At 43.9% G+C, this 23,730-nt stretch overlaps 1 protein-coding gene across 12 annotated transcripts in view; it reads left to right on the top strand.

Moving 5' to 3' along the window:
• Nucleotides 1–23,730, top strand: part of ADAMTSL1 (ADAMTS like 1) — a 708,340-nt gene that overhangs the window by 491,761 nt on the left and 192,849 nt on the right. For 11 of the 12 annotated variants that reach the window (XR_012904618.2, XM_089779187.1, XM_075931513.2 and 8 more), the window contains 2 exons: nucleotides 11,053–11,179; nucleotides 21,342–21,416. Coding sequence is in view for 11 of the 12 variants with exons in the window: in XM_089779187.1 (XP_089635313.1) it covers nucleotides 11,053–11,179; nucleotides 21,342–21,416 (202 nt within the window). In the remaining variant the exon portion in view is untranslated. The remainder of the gene's footprint in view (nucleotides 1–11,052; nucleotides 11,180–21,341; nucleotides 21,417–23,730) is intronic. The other variant, XM_075931510.2, reaches the window with a different exon arrangement.

Below are 23,730 nucleotides of genomic sequence, written 5' to 3'. Positions count from 1 at the left end.
CTAAGAGAAGACTGGTGATATCCAAGTATGACATGAAGTCATCACTGCTGACAAAGAATCACATTCAGCGTGATGTGAAGCAAGAGCAAATTAATGCTCTCACTATATACTTCACAGTCTTGGAGACCAGAGTGATACTGGAGTGCAGACTCTATATAACTTTCAACTTCTCACAACACATTGTTCCAAGGATGTTGCTGCAGAGTTGCCTTCACCATTTTGTGACATTGAGTTTTCAATTATAATGTCCTGTGCAAGATAATTCTTGCATCATTTGCTGGAGTGTTTTCCTGTTCCTCTGGAAAACCTGGCAATTCTTGGGTGCAGCTATAATACAAATAATGAATAATATTAATGATAGTGGAATATTGAGAGAAATATTAAATAAATATTAAAATACTGTTTAGTTTTTAAAAGTAATTATAGAAATGATGTTGTGTGGTTCCTATATACAATTTACAGATCAAAAGTGTGTTTTCTGATTGCTAACTCTGTAAATTCACCTTAGACTCTGTATCATGAACATTCTACTTTCCTCCATGGACATCATCACCAGTAATAAATCATCTGAGACAAAGGCTCTGCAGGCCAAATTCTGCTCTCATACTCATTATATTAAGGCTGTTTTTTAAAAAAGAGAGACTGTAAAAAGTGCAAATTCCGAATGTAAGTTGACTGCAGAACTGTGTTTTCTTTAATTTTTTCCATCCATGGGCAGATTGAATTTTGGTATGTGTACCAATATTGAGGTAATGTGCTGATACATGCTACCAGTATAAACTAAAAATCTAAATATGTTTTTTTAAAGTTCATAGATACGGAAAAAGAATATTAAATAAGCATAATTAACAAGGTAACGGCTTAAAATATCTAATACGAAATACAATTAAAATAAAATTAACATTGTCTTTGGAGAAGATATATTTTATCATCCTTTTTAACAACTCAAGCTAGTAAACACATGAAAATATGGTGTACTCAAAACAGCTATATAAAGAAAGATATGATTATTAAGCAAAAGCAAAGAAAGATGCACCACGGACCCAATTTAATAACCTACTCCTCCTTCCAAACATTGCCCAATAATCTTCAGGGAAAGCTTCTCTCAAAAAACTAAGCATCTGCTACTATGCTATGGACTTTTCAAGTTCACTAAACCATCCCTGCATATCATTTGCACCCATAGCTCATCTTTAAAATGCTAAAGAAATTTATGAGTGAACTAGAAATAGTCATGGCCTCATTACAAATATTAATAGAATATTTTCTGATACTGAAAGTGTAAAAGTCATTAACTCAGGTTTATGCAATTTCTATGGGCTATCAACTCAATATTTCACACAGAAAACAGTAAAAATAAATAATAAAGCAACACAAAGAGCAAACGAAACTGGAAACAAATGACAGCACTGAAAATACAAGGAGTTAAACAAATGGTTACGTGTATTTTAAATGAGTGTTTAGGAGCCACACACTGTGCAAATTCAACAAAAAAGGCAAAGTTGTCCAGGTTTCACACTGTGTTTCACCTACTTAAAAAATCAGAGTAGTCTCATTAAGGTTTTGCGCACACATACCATAAGGAAACGAAGCACCTTAATGGATGGCTTTAGAGTTTGCATCCCTGCTTCAAAGAGCTTGCAAATAAGATTTTCCTTTTACAAAGCATAACATTAAACCCAGTGCTCCTTACTTATGAGTCACTGAAGTACTCTGAAGAGCCAGAACTACATTAGGTAAGAAAGATCTGGCCTTAATGGTTTTTGTCTGGAATCTAAGTGATTTCCATTAAGTTTTAGAAATGGTTTAGAAAGAGGCATCTCTCCTGGCCAATGCCACTGCAGTGCTCTGACATGACAGGATAAAAATACAAGAGTTTGGATTCTGGTTAAAAAACAAACCACAATTACTGGAGTTGTTCTTCATCCAGAACTTGTCTCTCTCCTCCCAGCCCTGCTGGGGCCCAAAGAGACTCTCACTCCCCACTACCTGCCACCCCAAAGCCACTGGAGCTGGAACTTTCAGCATCTCCCAGTCCTCACATCCCAGCAGCTGCTGAAACAAAATCAGACTGTCCTCTCTACCTGCTTCTCGGCTTTCAGTCTCTCCCAACCCTGAGGCAGCCCATCTGGATCTGAAACGGCATGGAACACTCCTCTGTCTCCCATCTGCCACTGCAGCAGAGACTTTCCCAGGCTGTCTAGGCAGCCCAGCTTGGAGTGGGACACCTCAAACTTAGTCCCACCCCTGTCATCCATTCCCAGCTTCTGACAAACAGAGGCTAGAGACACCATTCCTACGTGTCCTAGCTAATAGCCATTGATGAACCTATCCTCCATGAAATTATCTAGCTCTCTTTTAACTTTGTTAAAAGTCCTGGCCTTCACAACATCCTCTGGCAAGGAGTTTCACAGGTTGACTGTGCATTGCATAAAGTACTTCCTTTTGTTTGTTTTAAACCTGTTACCTATTAATTTCATTTGGTGACCCCCCAGTTCTTATGTTATAGGAAGTCTAAATAATGAGATGAGTGAACTAGAGAGTGTCATTTTAAAGGAGGGTATTGATATAATAATCATCACAGAAACTTGGTGGAATGAAGACAATCAATGGCACACAGTCATTCTTCTTCTTCTTAAACCCTTCTACCCCAAGTGGCGCATAGGTCATCTACAAGTCTCCTCCACTTCACTGTCTTGAAACAAAACTTCTAGCTGACTCCAGGAATACCCCAGTTGTTGTCCTTCAATCTCAGTAGATCTTCTTCATGCAGTCTGAGGTCTTCCTCTTTTATGTTTTCCTTGTGGGTTCCATGTGAGAGCTTGATGGACTATTCTGGATGATGTAGTACTTTAAAGACTAACAAGATCTGAGGAAGTGGCTCTGGCCCACGAAAGCTCATCATCTAATATACCATCTTGTTAGTCTTTAAAGTGCAACATAGTCCTGTATTTTGTTTCAGCTACACCAGACTAACACGGCTACAGTCCTATCACTATTCCGGATGATGGTTCACAAATAATATCTGCGAAGATGAAACTGCAAATTTTCAACACAAATGTGAAGAGTGTGCTCTTGTATGGATGCGAGACCTGGAATACTAAAAAGTCTTCAAATCACAAACTACAGACATTCATAAACAGATGCCTGAGGTACATCCTTCACATCAAATAGCAAGACTTTGTCACAAATGAGGAGTTTTGGAACAGAGCCCGCTGGACAAGAACCACTTGATGTACGAATCAAGAGAAGAAAGTGGGGATGGCTAGGCCACACTCTCAAAAAACCCTCATCCAGACAGTCATACCAGGGTACAAAATATATCGGAAGGACAGAACAGGTCATGCTGGTGGAGGAGTGGCACTATACGAGAAAGATAATGTGGAATCAAAATAAGTAAAAATCTTAAATGAGCTCAAATGTTCCATAGAATCTCTATGAATAGTATTTCCATGCTCCAATAATAAGAATATAGCAGTAGGGTTATATTATCAACCACCTGATCAGGACAGTGATAGTGACTATGAAAAGCTAAGGAAGATGAGAGAGGCTATCAAAATAAAAAACACAATAAAGGTGGGGGATTTCAACTATCCCCATATTGACTAGGTACCTGTTACCTCAGGACAGGATGCAGAGATAAAATGTCTTAATATCTTAAATGACTGCTCCTTGGACCAGCTGGTTCCTGAACCCACAAGGGGAAAGGCAATTCTTGATTCAGTTCTAAGAGGAGTGGAGAATCTGGTCCAAGAGGTAAATATAACTGGTCCACTTGGAAATAGTGACCATAATGTAATAAAATGTAACATCCCTGTGGTGGGAAAAACACCTCAGAAGCCCAACACCCTGGCATTTGATTTCAGAAAGGGGGACTACACAAAGATGAGGAGGTTACTTAAACAGAAATTAACAGGTATAGACAAAAAAGTAAAATCTCTGTAAGCTGCACGGAAACGTTTCAAAGACACCATAATAGAGGCCCAACTTAAATGTGTACCCCAAATTAAAACACACAGTAAGAGAACAATAAAAACCAAGTAAAAGATGCAGACACAGATAAAAAGAAATCTTTTAAAAAGTGGAAGTCAAATCCTAGTGAGGAAAATAGAAAGGAGCATAAACTTTGTCAAATTAAGTGTAAAAATATAATAAGAAAAGCCAAAAGGAAGTTTGAAGTCCAGCTAGCCAAAAACTCAAAATGTAATAGCAAAATGTTCTTTGGTACATCAGAAGCCTAAAGCCTGCTAAACAACCAATGGGGCCCTTGGACAATTCAGGTGCTGAAGGAGCACTCAAAGATGATAAAGTCATTGCAGAAAAGCTAAGTGAATTCTTTGCTTCAGTCTTCATAGCTGAGGATATTGAAGAGATTCCCAAACCTGAACCATTTTTTTTAGGTGACAAATGTGAGGAGTTCTCCCAGATTGAGGTGTCAATAGAGGAGTTTTTGGAACAAATAGATAAAGTTAATAATAACAAGTCACTGGGACCAGATGGCATTCACCCAAGAGTTGTGAAAAAACTCAGATGTGAAATAGAGGAACTATTAACTGTGGTTTGTAACCTGTCCTTTAAATCAGCTTCTGTACCTAATGACTGGAAGATAGCTAACGTGATGCCAATTTTTAAAAGGGGCTCTAGAAGTGATCCTGGCAATTACATTTGGGTAAATCTAATGTCGGTCCTGAGCAAATTAGTAAAGAATAAAATTGTCAGACACATAGATAAACATAATTTATTTGGGGAAAGTCAACATGATTTCTGTAAAGGGAAATCATGCCTTACTAATCTGCTAGAGTTGTTTGAGAGAGTCAACAAACATGTGAACAAGGAGAATCCAGTGGCTATAGTATACTTAGATTTCCAGAAAGCCTTTGACAAGGTCCCTCACCAAAGACTCTTAAGTAAAGTAAGTTGTCATGGGAAGGCCCTTTCATGGTTAAAAGATAGGAAACTAAGGGTAGGAATAAATGGAAAGTTTTCAAAGTTTTCAGAACTACAGCCATGCCTGTTCAGCTCCACTAATTGGATGTGCCATCCTTCATTTCCTCCTGCACAAGTATGCAAGTATGCACCCTACAGGAAACTATGCAGCAGAGCTGCCCTGCAGATACAGCCAGGTCCAGGCCCAGGAATGTGGGGAATACAATCCAATGGTTTGAGACTGCAGAGTAACTTGGACCTTAGTCCTATTTCATAACCAGACTAAAGTTCAAGGGCACATACTGTGTCAACCTGACTATAAAATATGGTTATGGTCCAAAATGAAACTATGGGCTGGATCCTCAGCTGGTGTAAATTGTCACTGCTCCATTGACTTCAATTGAGCTAGGAGAATTTACACAAATGAAGGCTTTGGATCTGTATTTGTAACCAGCTTGGGGCAACAATGTTGCTACCAGAGTCTTAGCTAGTTGTATTTGTGATGTAGACAGGGTGTTTGGAAAGTGTATTTATGTATATTAGGCTAGATTTTCAAGCTTGCCTTCATTATTTTATTTCCTGCCCAAGATTTTTCAATGCCAAAAGAAATTATTATGAAAACTTCTTACTCCAGGGCATTTTTGGGCAGGCAGGATTCACCCAGAACATGTCATTGCAGGTGCAGTTTTATTCCTGGAAAAGTCTGCTAAGGAGAGCAAAAGTTCATGTCCACCAGGACAGGACACACTCGGTTACAAGTAATCTTGTCAGACCTTCCCATTAAAGATACCAAACTGCACATAAGCAGATTGCTTTGTTAGCTCATGTAGTGTCTTGTAAAAATATTTTTATGTATATATCTAAATGTCAAGAGTATCCCAACTCTTCCAGTTTATTTTGCTGTCAGTTCAGTCAAGTATGGTGATGGGAGGGAATCCAACGCAGCATGAAGTATGGGACTTCAGCCTACAAAGCAATATGGAATCTTTACCTCTGAGCAGAACCATTGTGCTGTGTCCAGAGAACAATATAGTCTGAGCCAACTAAGAATTAGCTGTTGTTATTCTGGTTTTTGTTGGGCTATTTCTTTACAAAACACAAAAGGAGAGTTAAAAGTCAGCTTAGCTAAGGGTGAGCGCTGTTAGAAGATGGCACACTGATAACATCTGCTGGGAAGAAAGCAAGCACCCTTGTTGATTTTAACTGGTGGTTTCCTCAACATTGTATGGTGTGCAAAGAAGCTATCTTCTTTATATTCCACAAAGTCTGGGGTGCCGCTAAGGCTTGACATGATGTATTCAAGCACCTCACGCTATTAAATGTACTACCATAATAAGTGCCATAGAAATGTCGTTAAATAAATAAGGGTCCAATTCAAAACCCACTGATGGAATGGACTTTGTGTTAATTTCAATGGGTTTAGGAAAAGGTCCAAAATGGATATCATGATTGCTACTTGTGACATTTTATGTTGTAGCATATTGCAATACACAGGTCGTCACCAGGACTGTGAGAGTGTATTGAAGGGATCAGAAACTCTAGGAATTCCAACTTGTTCATCACCCTATCTGGGTAGGAGAAGGCAGGTTTTCCTTCCCCCCACCACTTGTGAAATAGACAGGGATTTCATCTCTCTTCATCCCCATATTCTCCTGAGATCTATGAAGGTCAGTACTGATGTTGATCGAAAACCCAAATCCCAGAGGTAATTCCATTATTTTGATATTTGTTTGCATCTTGGATTAAAACTTTTTGTGGAATGAAAATGATGCAATATTATCATTCAGAAATGTCAAAAACGTTTTGTTTCAAAGTCAAGGTGATAATAATCTATGTCCTCCTCAGCAGTCGTGGTGTTTCAGGGGAGTTGTAGTTCAAGTGCCTCGTGACTTCATTCTCTGTCATGGGGCAAAGTCTGGCCAATACTACATCTCCAAGGATGCACTTTTCAGAAGTTAGGCCTGGCTACCAATGGTTGGGAATCATCTGCTGTGCTTCAGCAAATATTTCATAGACATTTCAACCCAAGGAAATCTGCATGTGTCGGTAGAAGGGTTTCTCTAGGAGTTGTGCTCTTATGATCACACTGATGTTCATTACCCTAGGCCTCTTCTCTAGAACGGATACACATCACAGAGCTGGACAAGGAAGGGAGAGATTGCTGACTGAGGAGCATTGCCTTCCTTGCCAATTCCATGCAGATTTCCGGGAATACAATGCCATGGACAATGGCTGTATTCGCAACTCAGCTCCCATTCTCTCTCTGGTCCTGATCCTAGCAGAGTAGCCACAAAGGAAGCGGAAAATAATGTTACAGAGCTGGACTGCACCTATACCTTCTCCAGCAAATCTCTGCTAGGGGAGGAAGGAATGATTCTACTTATAGATGAGTTGCTGCACCCTCCTTAATATTTCAGAAACTTGTATTTTTTATAGGTTGACCTATCATGTTCAAGTGAAGCTCTAACTTGTACAGTTTCTTTCCTGTAAACTCCACAAAAGGATTTTTCCTTTTTTATTCTAAAAAAATCACCAAACTGATTACAAAATCAGATCTTATTTCTCCCCATTCCCTTCAACCCACCTTATTTATATATAGATACTTCTAGGGCACAGGTAGGAAACCTAAGGTCTAGGGCCTGGATGCAGCTCTCACCTTACCTGAATCCAGCCCTCAGGACACAGGGCTTCCCCCCCTCCCCCCCCCCCCAACACTGGGGAGCCTGCACCTGCACTCCAGTCCCCACTGCTCTCCTGCTGGGCTGGAGCACACAAAATCTACTAACCTGTCCCCCTATCCCTCTCCCAGATTCTGGTGTGCAAGGGGAATGTGGGGAGTGTCTTTCTCCTTCTCAGTTTGGGGCCATGTTAGTGAGGGTGGGTTGGTTGGTTGGATTATTTGGCTTCTCTCTTGTGTGAGGCCCCAACTTATTTTCCTGTAGGTCAGCGGCTCTTGACCCCAAAGATTTCCCACCTCTGTTTTAGGGAATGGAACTTACTGCAGAGGAACTTACTCCAGAAGAAAATAATGATCTAAACTAGAATTTGGCCAGGGCAGTGAGGTTAATAACTCTGATCTTTTATATACTGCCACCAGACTTTTAGCAATCACGTGCTTAGTGACCTCTGTTTTGTCCCATTTAAAGACAGCAGAACAGGGCCTTCCAGCACCGCGCTGGGGCAATGACTGCATATCATCTGAAAAGAAATAATGAATCACAAACACAACTTCCTCCAGTACCTGAGGTTTTCCTTGGCAGTCTTCCATCCAAGTACTGATCTCATCCAACATTGCTCAATTTATAAATGAGATACAATAATATCACAGCCAGAGGTGATGTGACTGCTGATGAGTTGCATGCAAAGTTATGAAGTGTTAAGGGGATAAAACCTGATGTTGAAATTGGATGGATGCAACAGAATTTTTTTATATCCAAGCCCTTTCACAAGGAAGGAATTCAAATGTGCTTTATGGAATGAGGTATGCGTGGGCACATTTAGATTTGCATTCCATTGTGGAGCATACCTGTGAGTAATTGTATGGTGCCAGGATCTAGGGAAGGGGAAATGCCTGCAGTTCCTGTGGGATTGGGATCTTCAACGGGAGTCTTTTTGCCTACTATATAGGAGAGGGTTGTAATCCCGCTCCGAACAACAGCATTTCAATGATGCAGTTGTAGCAATCTAATTTAATATCATGTGAGTGTTGTAATATAGCAACAACCCCCAACATATGGCATGACTGGTTAGGTGTAATTCACACTTAGGCTGCGTCTACACAGCACCCTAAATTCGAAATAAGATACGCGATTTGTGCTATGCAAATTGCAGATTTTGTTTTGAATCTTTTTCAAAACATCTACACAGTGCCAAAATTGGAAATAATGCGCTATTTCAAGCCATCCCTTATCCCTCATGCAACGAGGTTTACCAGGATGGCGATATAGCGCGCATTATTTCGAAAAATATTTAGAAATAACGGGTGGCTTGTGTAGATGCGGTATAGCTATTTCGGGATACCGGTATCCTGAAATAGCTGTGCAATGTAGACGTACCCTAAGTGTTGTTGCAGTATAAGTGTGTGTGGCTACTTATTTCAGAGTAAAAGTGTCAGAACTTGCACTGGAATAACAAAAGATACCATTTAAAATCAATTTAGTTATTTTTGTGCAACTTCGTATGTAGATAAGGCCTTAAACATATGATCAAGGTTAACAGCATAAAATTAGGTCTATTATGGCTCCACCCACAGGTTTCATAAAACTATATTCTGTAGCTTCAAATGGAGCAATTGGCTTCCAGTCAGGCTAGCAATAATTTTAGAAACTTGATTATTTCACCTTTATCTTATTGTTGCAAAGCTGAACAATATCTCTTTCTATCTTGGCTGTTTTTGTGCACCTGTGTCTGATGTAAAATGTTTTGTAATTTACTAGTGGCTCTTGTTAGCTTCTGTAGAGTCATTATTATGACCTACCACATAATTAAAGTATGCCAAATTGAGACTTGGTTGAAGTGGGTGCAAACCAAAGAAATTGGGTCTGCTTCTATCCAGTCTGAATTTGGCCCTCTTGTGTTTTAAAATGAGTCTTCACAGTGTGTTGTTGTGACCAACATTAATTGCAGATGCTTTCACTGTACAGTGAGTAATATCATTATATTACTATAACACTTTCACTCAGACTTCTACAGGGTTTTGTCACGGTCTCCCTTGTGACTCTGGGTACTTCTGTAAAATGCAGCTTTAGCTCCGAAGCCTGGCACCACCAGCTTGCTTACAGCACAAAATGGCCTCAGTTTGGCTTCCACCCTGGTTGCTTTGGCAGGGTGACACCAACAGCCAGGCTGCTGAGTCTCCTTTAACCCATCTCCCATGCAGCATCCAGTGCCTCTTTGTGGATATCAGTGGCACTGGAACAGTTTTTGCAGTGGGTGTGCTGAGCGGCAGCCCCCTTCCCCGTGCCCTTCTCTGCCCCCTGGAGCTGGTGGCCCAGACACTGGGATTAGCGGCAGAACCCGCAGGCATGGAACCCATAGGCCTGCCAATGGCAGGGGGAAAGGAGCAAAAGTAGCCGTTGCCATGGGGCCTGGTGATTCAAAGAGGCCCAGGGTTCCAGCTGTGGTGGGACTCGGGACCAGCAGGAGCCCTGGGCCAGGGTGCCAGATGCAAAGCCTGGAAGTGTTGCAGCACCAATCTCACCCATACTTCCCATGCGTAGGCTGGATATTCAGAAATTAAGTTCACTGCCTCCAAAGAGGCGGAGCACACACTAGCCTCTTCAGTTATCTGAGGACTTTACACCTCAGCTTAGTACACAGCTCTGAGGTAGTTTTGTAATAAAACCAAAAATATGTTTATTAACAAAAGAGCAGATATATCAGTTACAAATCCAGGTGGCAGAGGGCAAATTGTGCCATAGCTCACATCAGGCCTGATGCATTGTTCCATCACATTGTGCCAGCTGGATTTAAAAGCCCAGTTTAGTCTCCCAGGTTTAACATTTTTAACTAAGAGGATTTGCCTAAAGAGAGATACCCTATTGCTGAGCTGGGAATAGAAAATCCAGATCTCCTAACTCTCCTTTCTTTTAATTATCCTTCCCCTCCTTCATCAAATCCTTAACATTATCTGAATGCAGGCTTTGATTGTGTGGAATGGGATTATTGTCAAGTGTAATTAAAGCCACATGGTTTTCCCAACTGTATATCAAGTAAGACACTACTAGGATCACAGTGGAGTTTTTTGTTTTTGTTTTTACTTTGTTTTCTGTACTGTTCTGTAGTGTAAGTATCTATCAGTCTAACTAGAATCATTTATTTTTCATTACAAATCTTTTTAAAATGTTATCACTGATAGGACAGTTACCAAGAAGCATTCATGAGACCCTAAAAAAATGCCTTTTCTTTCTCTGAAATGCAAAAGTCATTTAGTGCAGACCTGCTGAGTATCTAGCTCCTGAGTTCAGTTCAAGCTCTCAGCCAGATTCATTCAGATTCTTTCATTGCTAATGTACTTTATGGCCCTCTGGAGATGTCGTGAGAGAAATTTGGCAGTAATTAGTTGCAGAGATGGATCCAGCAGTCAATAAGCACTCAGTTTGAACTGCACATCTTTCTTTTTGTCAGATTGTTGGCTGTGATCACCAGCTGGGAAGCACTGTCAAGGAAGATAACTGTGGGGTCTGCAATGGCGATGGGTCCACCTGCCGGCTGGTTCGAGGCCAATATAAATCCCAACTCTCAGCAAATAAACGTAAGCGGTTGACATTAACCTCAAAGGGTAGAACAAGCACTCCAAACTGCTAGTGGTGATGAGGTATCAGAAGGACAGGTAGACGGGTAAGGTGCCACCTTTCCTCTTCATAGTGAAGTATACAAGCTTCTTAAGGGCTAGAGTGTCCACAGCGCTTATTATGCCATGCACGGGAATAAGGTAGAGTCAGGCCATGTCCTCCCACGCTAAGTACCTCTCCTTGGCTAAGTAAGGAATGCTCAGACTGTAGTGCTGTCTGCAGTGGGAAGAGAGTGAGAAATCTCATGCCCCATTTAAGGTAGAGAAGCACGTTGGTTTCATCCACTCCACTCGCTACTCAGGTTAGCAGGATAGGAATATAGCCTGGCGTGGGTTGCATCCTGAAAAGGGATAAAGTAACTTATGCCACTCCTACCTTATGCTAAAGGGAGCAGCGGAGGAAGTCATGTCCTTCTGGGGCATATATCTACCTCAGTCCTCCTTTTGGAATGGTATAGCTATGCTGCTCTTTATGCGATAAGCTGAGTCTAACCCTAAGAGAGCTCATGCTTTGTCCCACAATACCTGAACCTACTTTTCTCTTGCACTGAGTTCTATTGGAGTTACGTGAAACAGTTCTATATTTTTATAATTCTTTTTTTTTTTTAATGCTTCATGGTATGTGATCTAAACGTTTCAAATAACACTGTAATTTCCTGTGGAGGTGTGTATGTACATTTGTGGATTGCTGGTGGATATCTTGCTCTTTAAATATGCATTTGAAAGAACAATGAGAAGCGTTTCTTTACAGAATCATCTGTGCTCTTTCAGAGAATAACTTGTTCAGCAGGGAGCACAGCACACAGCCCTAATTAGCACAGTGACATTCTGGATCTTAATGTGGTGGGAGGGAAAGGACTAAGACCGTCTCTTGTAAGGAGGAGGGAAAGGAATAATCTGTGGAAGGAGCTAGCATTGTTGAGGTTGGACTGTGTCTGGCAATAATTCATAGAGCATTAGGGCAATCCTGCCCTCTGAAATGTTCCTGAGTAGCTTGTGCAGTCCTCAGACTTGAAATCACTTCTGAATTTCTTTACAAATGCTTTTTATAAATAGCTAATTTTTATTAGTAGTAGAATTATTTGTACTGTGGTAATACTTCAAGACCACTGTCAAGGATCAGGACACCACAGGCTCCATACAAGCATGTAACTAAAATGCAGTCCCTGAGCCAAAGATTTTGCAACTAAGTATAAGAAACAACAGGTAGATACAAGTTGGTGGTGATATATCAAACATCTGACAAGAAAAAGCAGGTAAAGAACCTCTGTTAGAGCCCAGTTCCCCCCTTTGATATACTTGTGCAACTTTCCGAGGAATAAACTGGAGTCATGCATAGAACTGAAAGAATAATTAATTTAACTCAAATATACAAATATTCTCAGTAACCCCTAAACTGTGTTTTTCAGCAAATTTATTATTTGACCAAAAATTTCAGCCAGTGCAAGTCGTCTGAAGTGGAAGTGGGCTTTTAGGCTTTGAACCTGCAAGCGCTTAAGCACACAGATTCATCTGGGTGGCCCCATTGAAGTTAGCAGGACTACTTCCAAGAGTAAAATTTATCCATGTACTTAAATATTCATGAGATCCCGGCCTACTTTTTTTGCTGGGATGGGTGGTGTCTTTGAAGTAATGGCCTGTTTAATCTTAGGCTCAGCGGGGTTGACTGCCACCGTGGGTCCCGGAGCAAGATGTGGGTGAGGAGGGAACTAGTTCTGTGCCCCTGGAAGGGGCCAGGCCTCAGGTTGAAGGGGCAGGGCCGGGGCAGCCAGCTCAGTGTTGTCCATACAGCAACACCCCTCACCAACCCTCAGAGCCACATGGAGTCCCAGCATGGTACTCCAGCGGCAATTTAAATAGCCGCAGGGCTCTGGCTGCCACCAAATCACCAGGCTCAGGGTAACTGTCCCCTGTGCATTCTCTCCCCTCCCACCAGTTGCAGGCCTTCTCTTTAAAAATAATTGCTTGTCCCAGGAAGGACTCCTTCTTTTCTCATGCTTCTTGTGCACCTCCACCCCCCCAGGAAAGCTCTGAGGGCGTCAGGAAGAGACTTTTGAGCCATGCCGTTATGTGAGATAGGAAGAATCAGTCAGAGCATATGTTAAGCAGGTGGCTAGAGGTCATCAGAGATGTCTCATGGACAATGTTCCCTCTAAACTGTGCGGCAGCACAGCTTCACAGGCAATTAATTAGCCCTGCCCAGTCAGCTCCATGCTCGGAGCCCTGAGCCTCCAATTGGGTGAGGCTGATTAATCACCTGTGAAGTTGTACTGCCACGCAGAGTAGAGGGAACACTGCTAATGGACATGCATATGATTTTATTTTCCTTAATATACACTGGAACATTTACAAACATGCAATTCTCAAGCTCTGCTGGAGGAATTGGGCAATGGCTTTTTTCTATGGTGCCAAGAGTTGCTGGAAATGGTTTATTTTCTCAAAAACATCCCAAATGTGCTGTTGTGCTCATCACACTGAATTCATTTTCTCTTGGTGCTTGTATCCAACTCTGTTCTCCACACTGTTTAAACCATGCAGATGGGCAGGGAAAGGATAACGCCGGCAAGAGAAGTTCAGAACCCTTTAAAATAGCACTTGCTATGCAGATAACTTCATTGGTATTTATAGGGACGGTATACCAGTGCCAAAGGAATCAGAAACTGACATGCAGCAGGGTAGGAACAGATGAACCCTTGATTTCCCTCCTGAATTTTTAACAGGAGAAGCACCTGTTCTGATGCCCTTTTTCACCCATTAAAATTATCAAAAGATTTTGGTACAAAAGAGTTCATTCATTCTTCAGGTCCTGAAAAAGAACTCTGTACAGGTTGAAAGCTTATAAGGAGATCACTCCAATAAAAAATATTACTTTATATACCTTTTTTTTCCTCACGTGTGTCAAATGTAGTTATAGCTCCCCCATCTCTTTGCAATACAGGCAGTCCCCAGGTTACGTACAAGATAGGGACTATAGGTTTGTTCTTAAGCTGAATTTGTATGTAAGTTGGAACTGGCTCCAGATTCAGCTGCTGCCACTGAAACTGACCAGGGGCTGACTACAGGAAGCCGGAGACAGAGTTGCTCTGCCCCCAGCTTCCTGGAATCAGCCTGATCAGATTCAACAGCTGCTGAATCTGGAGCCTGGGACTGAACAGCTGGGGCGCTGCCCAGTAAGTTCCCACAGGACCAACCCAGCAGCACCCCAGCTGCTCTACCCCAGGCGTCCCACAACGAAAGCATGGTCTGCTGGGGGGGGGCGCACTAGCTGCACCCCCTCCCTCCCCCAGCAGACCAGGGAGACCCGAGCAAAGCCGCACAGGCGGAGAGACCCCGCTGCCCATGCAGCTTTGCTCCTGTCTCCCTGGGGTGCTGGGGGGAGTCCCCCCCCAGCACACTAGGGAGACCCGAGCAAAGCCGCACAGGTGGAGGGACCACGCCGCCCGTGTGGCTTTGCTTCTTTGCCGCGGCTTTACTCCTGTCTCCCTGGTCTGCTGGGGGGGGGTCCAGCAAAGCCGCTGGACCCCCCCAGCAGACCAGGGACACCCGAGCAAAGCTCCCGGGCAAACGAGCAAAGCCACCCAGGCTTTGCTCAGTTGTCCCTGGTCTGCTGGGGGGGTCCAGCAGCTTTGCTGGACCCCCCCAGCAGACCAGGGGGACAGAAGCAAAGTCGCCCAGGCGGCGGGGGTCCCGTCGCCTGGGCGGCTTTGCTCCCAGGCAAACAAGCAAAGCCGCCCGGGCGGCGGCTTTGCTCGGGTGTCCCTGGTCTGCTGGGGGGGGGGGTCCAGCGGCTTTCCTGGATCCCCCCCCCCCCAGCAGACCAGGGAGACCGGGAGAAGCTTTTTTCGCCCTGGAGGACACAGGTGGCGACCCGCCGCCCGTGAGCTCCGGGGCGAGAAAAACCCCGTTCGTAAGTGCGGATCCAACATAAGTTGGATCCGCGTAAGTCGGGGACTGCCTGTATTACTATACAATGAGGGAAAGAGGAATTATTTTTCTGCCCTGCCCTTAAGCATGAGTGTTGTTGGTACAACTACGCAGACTTCTTGCATCAAAATCTAAAGGCAGAAGAACTGATTAGACTTTGGGTTTCGATGCATGCTCTTAAACATCAAGACTTGGGCAGGTCATTGACTTTGGTATCTCCTCCACAATCCCTCTGTTCCCCTCCACCCAACAGGCCAGGGGCCCCCCTTTCATGATACCAGTATAGGCACATCTATACTTACCGGAAGATCGATGCTCCGGAAGTCAATCTTCTGGCATTCAATTTAGTGGGCCTAGCACATAGACCTGTAAATCAAACACTGAGGGCATCCCCCACCAGCATCTGTTACTCCTCCTTTTGCAAGGAGTAAGGGAAGCCAACAGAAACATTACTCCCCTCAGCTTCCCACTGTATGGATGCCATCAAGGATCAGCTTAAGGTAGGCATTTTGCGTAGCTGGAGTTGATTATCTTAAGCCGACCTTCCTGGTCTAGTATAGACCAAACCTATGTGTCTGCTGAGGAAGGACCTAGAAGCCTAATACTCTTTTTTACCCTCTCTCCATTTAGCTTCATAGGGCACCCAGTTGACCCACTTCTCTCTATATTGTTTGTCAGAGGGTGCAGTTGCAACCCGCATGCATACTGGGTGTGGTTCACTGTCTCATCTAGTGTTACGTAAGCCACTTACATGGAGAAAAGAATGAGTTTGTTCTACAGCCTTAGCTGAAAGCCAGCTGGCTTTTAACTCAAGCTGTAGAGGCTCATGCGCTACAGCACCAGAGGTTCCAGGCAGTGGTTCTCAAGCCTCTGGCTGCCAGGCCACGGTGGCTGTTGGAGCTCAAGCCAGCTGTTCCCGGTGGCTCACCTCTAGCAGCCATGGTGGCCCAGGCAGTGACAGCAGAAGGCAAAGCAGGAAGTGCCTTCCCCCCTCCTCCCCGCTCCGCTCTTGGTGAGATGGGGGCATGAAGGAGGGAGGCACAGGCACTGCCAATGGCTGCTCCCCCTACCTGCACGGCTGTGTTTGCCACCAATAGCAGGAGGAGGCAGAGCAGGTGGTGCCTTCCCAGGGCTTCACGGTTCCTTCTCCCCCCTGCCCGTGCAGCTGCTTTTGCCAGTGGCGGCACTGGGGCAGAGGTGGAGCAGGAGGCGCTTCCCCAGGGCTCCCCCTCTCTCTTTCCCTTCCCCGCTCATGAGGCCGCTTTTGCTGGTGGCAGCGCTGGGGCTGAGGGAGTGGCGGGAGGAAGCCTCCCTCCCTCCCTCCTCATAATGGCAGCCCGGCCGAGGCTCCATGCTCCCCCCCCCTCTACTCATGGGGGCACAAGACACACTTGGGGAGGGAGGGGTATGAAGGAGGAGGCCGCTCTCCCTTCCCACATCGCAGTAACTGCCACGCTCCATAGAGGGGGCAGCCTCACTCTGGTGAGTGTGGGGGTAGGGGCAAAGGGATGATGGGTGAGAGCATGGTGGGGTCACGGGGCAAGAAAGTATTGGCATGGACTGTAGGGGTACGTCTAAACTACATGCCTCTGTCAGCAGAGGCATGTAGATTTGTTGTTTTGGCAAAGGAAAATGAAGCCGCAATTTAAATGATCGCGGCTTCATTTACATTTACATGGCTGCTGCGCTGAGCCGACAAACAGCTGATCAGCTGTTTGCTGGCTCGCGCACTAGTCTGGACGTTCCCCCTGTCGACATCAAAGCCCTTTGTCGGCAGCCCCGGTAAACCTCATTCCACAAGGAATAACGGGGCTGCCGACAAAGGGCTTTGATGTCGACAGGGGGAACGTCCAGACTAGCGCCCGAGCCGACAAACAGCTGATCAGCTCAGCACGGCAGCCATGTAAATGTAAATGAAGCCGCGATCATTTAAATCACGGCTTCATTTGCCTTTGCTGATCTGTCTAATCTACATGCCTCTGCCGACAGAGGCATGTAGTCTAGACACAGCCTATGAGTCAAAGGGCATGGGGTGTAGGAGTGGGGGTTTAAGGGTGTCAGGCACTGGGAAGCACAGGGCTGGGTTAGGGCTAGGCAGACTGGCAACATTTTATTCGCATATTCATCATTTGCATATATGAATATGCAAATAAAATATTACTGAGCGGCATAAAGTTTGTGAGTGAGTTTGCTGATCCACAGCATAAAAAAGATTGGGAACCACTGGTCCCAGGTTCGGTTCTGCATGTGGGCATTACACTGTCACCAAGTGTTTTCCCACTCCCACCACATATCTTCTTAGAGATAATAGCGGAATATGTGCACTTCCTTTCTCCTCCCTATAAATCCCAGGACATGGTCCTCCCGTCTTGCTACTGCTTCACTACACAAGCTGAGACTTTCCAAGATAATAAGGAATCCCATGGAGAGATGCCATTTCACAAAGAGTATACTATGATTTTACATAGAGAACAAGCAACCAGGGTAGTGAACTATATTCCTAGTAATAAAATGGAGAGAGAGAATGCAAAGCAGTTGTGTGAGATACACTGAGGGGGTCTTTAAACAATTTTGCAGTTGTTCCATGACACATGAGTAAATCTTTAATTCTTCAGCACAAAGCTTATAACACAAGGGGAATCGTGTCAGTGTCAGCTACTCAACAATAACAATAAGATTTCTAATAAAGCTGGAAAAATTAGTGTTTCTTTTAAAATATAACATTTTTAAAGAGAATATTAACATTTTTGGAAATTTAAGATATTATGAAACACACTCAAAACGGGATAAACAAGGAAACTGTATGTCATAGTCATTAGTGCCGCAGGAAAATCTGTTAATGTACAGTCAAACAGGTAAGACTCTCTGGTCAAATAATTGACCAAGAACCTACATGTAGAAATGAAAGAAATTTGTGCTTGCTATCATGAATGGTACCAGACACACAGATGTGCAGGATACATTACAGAACATAGTTGACTATTTAACTTCCATTTTCCAAAGGTCTCAGAGCACACCTGGAAACCTGAGAAAAAAGCTGGCCCAGCACATTTTGTAAACTATGATTAGCATCAGGACACTCTGAAAACAATCTTCAAATCCTCTGGGCTGTTCCCCCAATTGTAGAGGCTAGCTGAGTTCACCAAGTCTAGCTAGCTTTGCAGCTTCTCTTCTGCAAAATGCAGGAGTTCCACAAGACTGGAGATTTAGCCTTGCAGAGCTGAGGGCTTCTGCGCGGTTGTACTGCAGACAAGATCACTCCAGTTCTGTTGGACCCCAGCTCAGGCATGTGCTGCTTCTAGGATCTGGCAGTATTTGGAAGATCTTTTGGACAGTAGAGTCAGTAAGACCTTTTGGGACATATCCAAACTTTGGGTAAGAAAGTGTTCGAATTAACCAGGATTTGGATAATCACATTTTGATTGAAAAATTACTGTTATTACTGTGTAAAGAATCTCTGTCTTTTACTCCTCCTTCTCTACCTATCCTCACCATATGCATACTCATTCTGTTAGCTCACGTTCAGTCACTGTTTCACAAAAACACATTGGCATCAGCTGATAAAAGTTCCTTTAGGACATCAGCAGAGACACTTGCTGAACTTTTCCCCAGCACTGACAGTCCTAAAATGATTATGACTTAATGGCTCCCAAATATTTTCCCTAGAAAGAAAGCTTTCTGTCGTGATATTCCAACCAGTCATACATGAAAGCTGTATCTTCTGTTCAGGGAAAGCTTCACAAGCCAAAAAAGGGAAGAGTTTTGTGGTGTCTGGACCAGATGAGATATACAGCCTATTGATTGGACAGCTAGATAGAAAGTATTGTAAATATTGAACTGGTCTTACACCTACAAGTCTAGACGGTGACATGACTCAGTGAACTGAGTTACAAGACTTTAACTTGGCTTATAAACAGACCCCATAACTATACATGGAATTTGAGAGAGGTGCTATTTTCTGGTAATCAGAGGGTCATACAATCACGTGATCACTGAATCACTTTTTGCAAGAGTGTAAGCATGAGGGATCATGGAGAGGTAGCACTTTTAAGACTGAGTTGAGCAAACTGAGGGCTAAAATGGAGGGTTTGTCTTTGCTTGCACTTTCTGTGACCTTCGGGTAAACAGAGACTTTCTATTTTCAGCACTCTCAGTCCATTAACTTTTATGAACATACATTTGTACTAAAAATGTTCATACATGTCATTTAAAGGCACCATCCACCTTTTTCCCACTGTCTGCAACGTTTAAAAGATATCTACAAAGAACCCAAAGTTTTTCTTTTTGGAAAATCATTATGGGCAGTGTCATGCAATGGATAACTTTTTGATTATGGATACAGCAGAAGAGAGAACAGGAGAACAGTGTATGTCATCTTCCTGAGCCTGCAAACGGAAATAATGGTTCTAAGACTACTCAAGGGCTACTCAACTTTGGAAGCCCCGAGGGTCACAATTGTACTCAGAGCACATGGTGAGGACCGCAAGCATGGATGTGTGTGTGTATGCAAATATATGCAAATAGCATCGTTCACACTGATGGGCAAGAATACAAAGATTAAGGCAAGACAACACGCAGACCCCATTTAAATCACTTCTGCTGATATTAATAAAATGCGATATTTACCCAATTTCCACCCATATAACAGCACTTTTAATGATCAATGACAGTCCAGGAATTGAACTACTAAAATGCATATCGACAGAAGACCAGTATATTGAATTGTCACTGTGGAGCATGTTCCCAGTGGAGGCCATGTTCAAAGGATCCCACCCACGGGCCACGTGTTCAGCCCTGCGTAAACCCAAACCACACCCTGGGCCACAGACAAAAGCCCTGTCCTAAGAGATGTTTGAACCACACCACTCATCACGACAGTGTGTTGATTCTGAAGCACAATAATGGCAATTACAATGTTGACCTTCTTAAGTATTACACAGCAGGTTGTTTTTAATAGAAATTCTCATCAATTCTAGAATCCCAGGCTGGGCCTGACTACTGAAATCTTTTTATTTTCCTTGCTCATGTTTGACCACTGTTCAGAAAGCCCTGGTGACTGGACAGATATTCAGATGAAAACTAGCCTGTTAGCAGCTGTGTTGCTTTCACATGATAAAATAGCACCCTGTTGCTTGCAAAGCAGGGCCTCCCAGCTCCTTGTTCATGGGAGACACATGACTCAGACCTGGGGATAATTTTTATGGGGATTGAAGGGAATAGTCCCTTGCAAATTTCAGCTTTGTGGGGGACAACACTGTTGTGATTCCTGCATTATGCTGGAGAAGAGGGAGGGAGATGGGCAGCAGAGAGAGGAGAGGGGAACAGCCTTACTGGATGCAGCTAAGCACTCTCCTGCCTACCTGGCTTAGCAGCTGGTCAGTGGGAAGGTGGGGAATCTGCTCTTTGGAGCTACAACACCCTCACCTCATATTCCCCCCATGGAGTACCAAGATGCTATTGAGACAGCTGGCTCTTTAGCAACTCTGATCTAACAGCATTGTATAAACTGCAGAAGAAATCAGGTTAGTGACTGTTGGCTTGGACTCACTGAGAGCTCAATCTTGCTCCAATTGAAGTCAGTGGCAAAGCTTCCACTGACTTCAGCGGTGCAGGATCAGTCCCCAAGAGCCTGTTTATACTGTAGATCTAATGGGCTCTGGTACTACTAGGCTTTTTGTGGGTAGTATGGAAAGGAAAACACAACTCTTGCCACCACAGCAGGGTGCATGTCTAAGTAGGATGTCTAGTGAGACGGGGAAGGAATCGCATTTAGTTGGGAGATCTTGTGCCATGCGAAGGAACAGGGAGTTATATAATTCAGTATTTTAACTTTTCTCTTTGAACATTGGAATATTTTTATACTTCCCTAATTCAACACAAATATATTTGCCAAAATAATTCGGAAGAGTAGGATATGCTTTGTTTTAATTGGAGGCCAGGTAGAATAAAAAGCTGCTGGTCCCACTTTAGACACTTGGGTAATAGTGGAGTATAAATAAAATTAGTAGGTAAGAATGGGACTTGGAAAGTCCCTTGAAGATGATTGCTTACCTATGCATTTTGTCAGGACTTCAGATGGGGGGGTTATGTTACCAAACGCTTTACTTTCAGTTTTCCCATGAACAGTGCTTTCAGTGCCTGTCTGCAGACAGGACTTCCTTTACTTACTGACTCCGTGCATTTTTGTATTTCCCTGCAGCAGAAGATACTGTTGTTGCTGTTCCCTATGGAAGTAGGCATGTTCGTCTAGTGTTGAAAGGACCTGATCACTTATGTAAGTAGAAAGACAGTGTGTTGTTGCTTTAATAAGAGCCTTGGTATCCTGTGGTGTTTTATATACAACTGGAATGTCTGGTTTCAACACAGGACAGAAACCTGACTTCAGGTACTCTAGACAATCCTAGTGACATCAGTGGAATTGCACCTGCATCTGGGAGTAGAATTTGGCCAAAGACACGACATTTTCTGTCCCTCCTCAGTTTTTCAGCCATTTCTGTGCATTTATCTTTTGGCGCACTAGTTCGATGCCAAGCCTTTCTGTTAGAAAAAAAACCCGCTGGCTGCAGAGACATAGAGGAGGTTAGAGTACAGGCTTCCCTGCAGCTGAGCTCTGTCATCAAGCAGCTCATGAGTTTAGCACGTGCTTCTGTTCTTATCCAAATCGCTTGCTCTCTGCTTCCCATATGCACCCCATTCATCCACAGTCAGAACAATAGAAAGGATGCACATGTGTGCAGCCAGATTGTGCAGTTGAGTTGCACTGCCCCTGAGGGAATGTGACTGCCAGGGGCAGATGACAGTTTTGCAGAGCCCCAGGCAGCGTAATTCCGCGGGGCCCCCCCTTTGCCACGGCACATGTGCAGTGACACCATGCACATGCGCAGTGGCGCCATGGTGCATGCACGGGGCTTTTTGAAGCGCGGGGTCCAGAGCGGCCACCCCGTTCGCCCTGCCCTATATCTGCCCCTGGTGACTACACTAACCCTTACATGGTTGCAATGTTTGCTGGCTGGTGTGGAGGGAGTTGGAAAGGGGATGATTGCCCTGCTTCCTCCCTGCACCTTTTGGAGTCCCATGTGCCCCAGAGCGTACAAGTAGAGAACTTTCTCTGCGCTCAGGAGATAACTGAGACTGCAGCTTTAATTCATCTGTAGACAGGGACATAGGACAGGGAAGCAAATCTCTTTGCACTCTCTCCCTCTCTTGCATACCCCTGCAGTAGCCAGCCACCTGCTGCCTCTTTTCAGATGGATCAAAGTGCAAATAAGCTGCCCATGCTGTTACAGAAAAAAATACTGCTGTAGTTTCTAATAATCTCCCCAAACATACAGGCTATGTCTACACTGGCACGATCTTGCACCAGAGATATGCAAATGAGGCTAAGCATGGAATATCGCCGAGCCTCATTTGCATATCTAATGAGCTGCCACTTTTGCAGAAGAGGCTCTTGCGCTAGAAGGAGCTGTCTACGCTGCCCCTTCTTGCGCAAGAAAAACCCTCTTGCGCAATGCCGTTATTCCCGAAAATAATCAGCATAGCGGCATTGCGCAAGAGGGTTTTTTTTGCGCAAGAAGGGGCAGTGTAGACAGCTCCTTCTGGCGCAAGAGCCTCTTCCGCAAAAGTGGCGGCTCATTAGATATGCAAATGAGGCTCAGTGATATTCCACGCGTAGCCTCATTTGCGTATCTCTGGCGCAAGATCGCGCCAGTGTACACATAGCCACAGTGCGATGTAACTTGCAAGATGTAACATTTGGGGCAATTACAAAATATAGCAGTGTGTTTCTTCCCTAAGGGTGGATACAACTTTCTGACTGCATAGATAAGAGAGGGGAATCTGTATGTCAACATTTACAGAGCACTAGTAATAGCACAGAGTTGAAATGCAGAGGCAATCGCACCATACAATGGAAAGGGTGCGTTTTGAAATCCCCGTAAATGATCTGCTATTCGTGTTGAGACAGCAGTAGTTACTTCATAGTCTTTTTATAGCTGTTTAGATTTAGAGCTGTGAATAATGACCAGCAAATTGCAGGTTATAAACTAGAACAAAAAATACATAATATATTCTTTAAAGTTCAAATCCTCTGAAATACTAGTTTGGAAGTGGACCTTGGGGTATTCCTGGTCCGCTCTAATGTAGTTATTATTCCTTTCCCTGTAAATGACTTTCCCTCTTCCCTTGGTCCTGCCTTCTCTCCCAAGCTAGCAAACTTCTGCAATGGAATTTTTAGAAGACAGGATGTATAAGTAGAAGTGAAAAAAAGGCTGATCCAGTATCTTATTTTTTATTTTGGAAGGAGATATTGCCCCAGTGAAGATTTGGGACAGTGGGGCACAGGTAAGTCCCTAGGTTGAGGTTTGGATTTGGATCACTTGGCACAATGCCGCTTACTCAAATTTCTTTGGGCCACACTCAACCTTTCCCTTCTCCTTCCCCCATCATGATGGAGGAGCATCAAGCCAAACCTGAGCTGCTCTCCAATCTTGTGTACAAGAGTGAAATGCCTATCAGGTTTAGTCAGTTCCAGTGCCAGCCACCTAAATGGTTGATTCCCTTGCCCCCATGGGAGGCACTGAGTACATGTT

The sequence above is a fragment of the Pelodiscus sinensis genome, chromosome 6 (genome assembly GCF_052426305.1).
Source record: "Pelodiscus sinensis isolate ZL-2025 chromosome 6, ASM5242630v1, whole genome shotgun sequence".
NCBI classification, from domain to species: Eukaryota; Metazoa; Chordata; order Testudines; family Trionychidae; genus Pelodiscus; species Pelodiscus sinensis.
The sequence above is the reverse complement of the archived record's forward strand: the minus strand, read 5'-3'. Positions and strand labels throughout refer to the sequence as shown.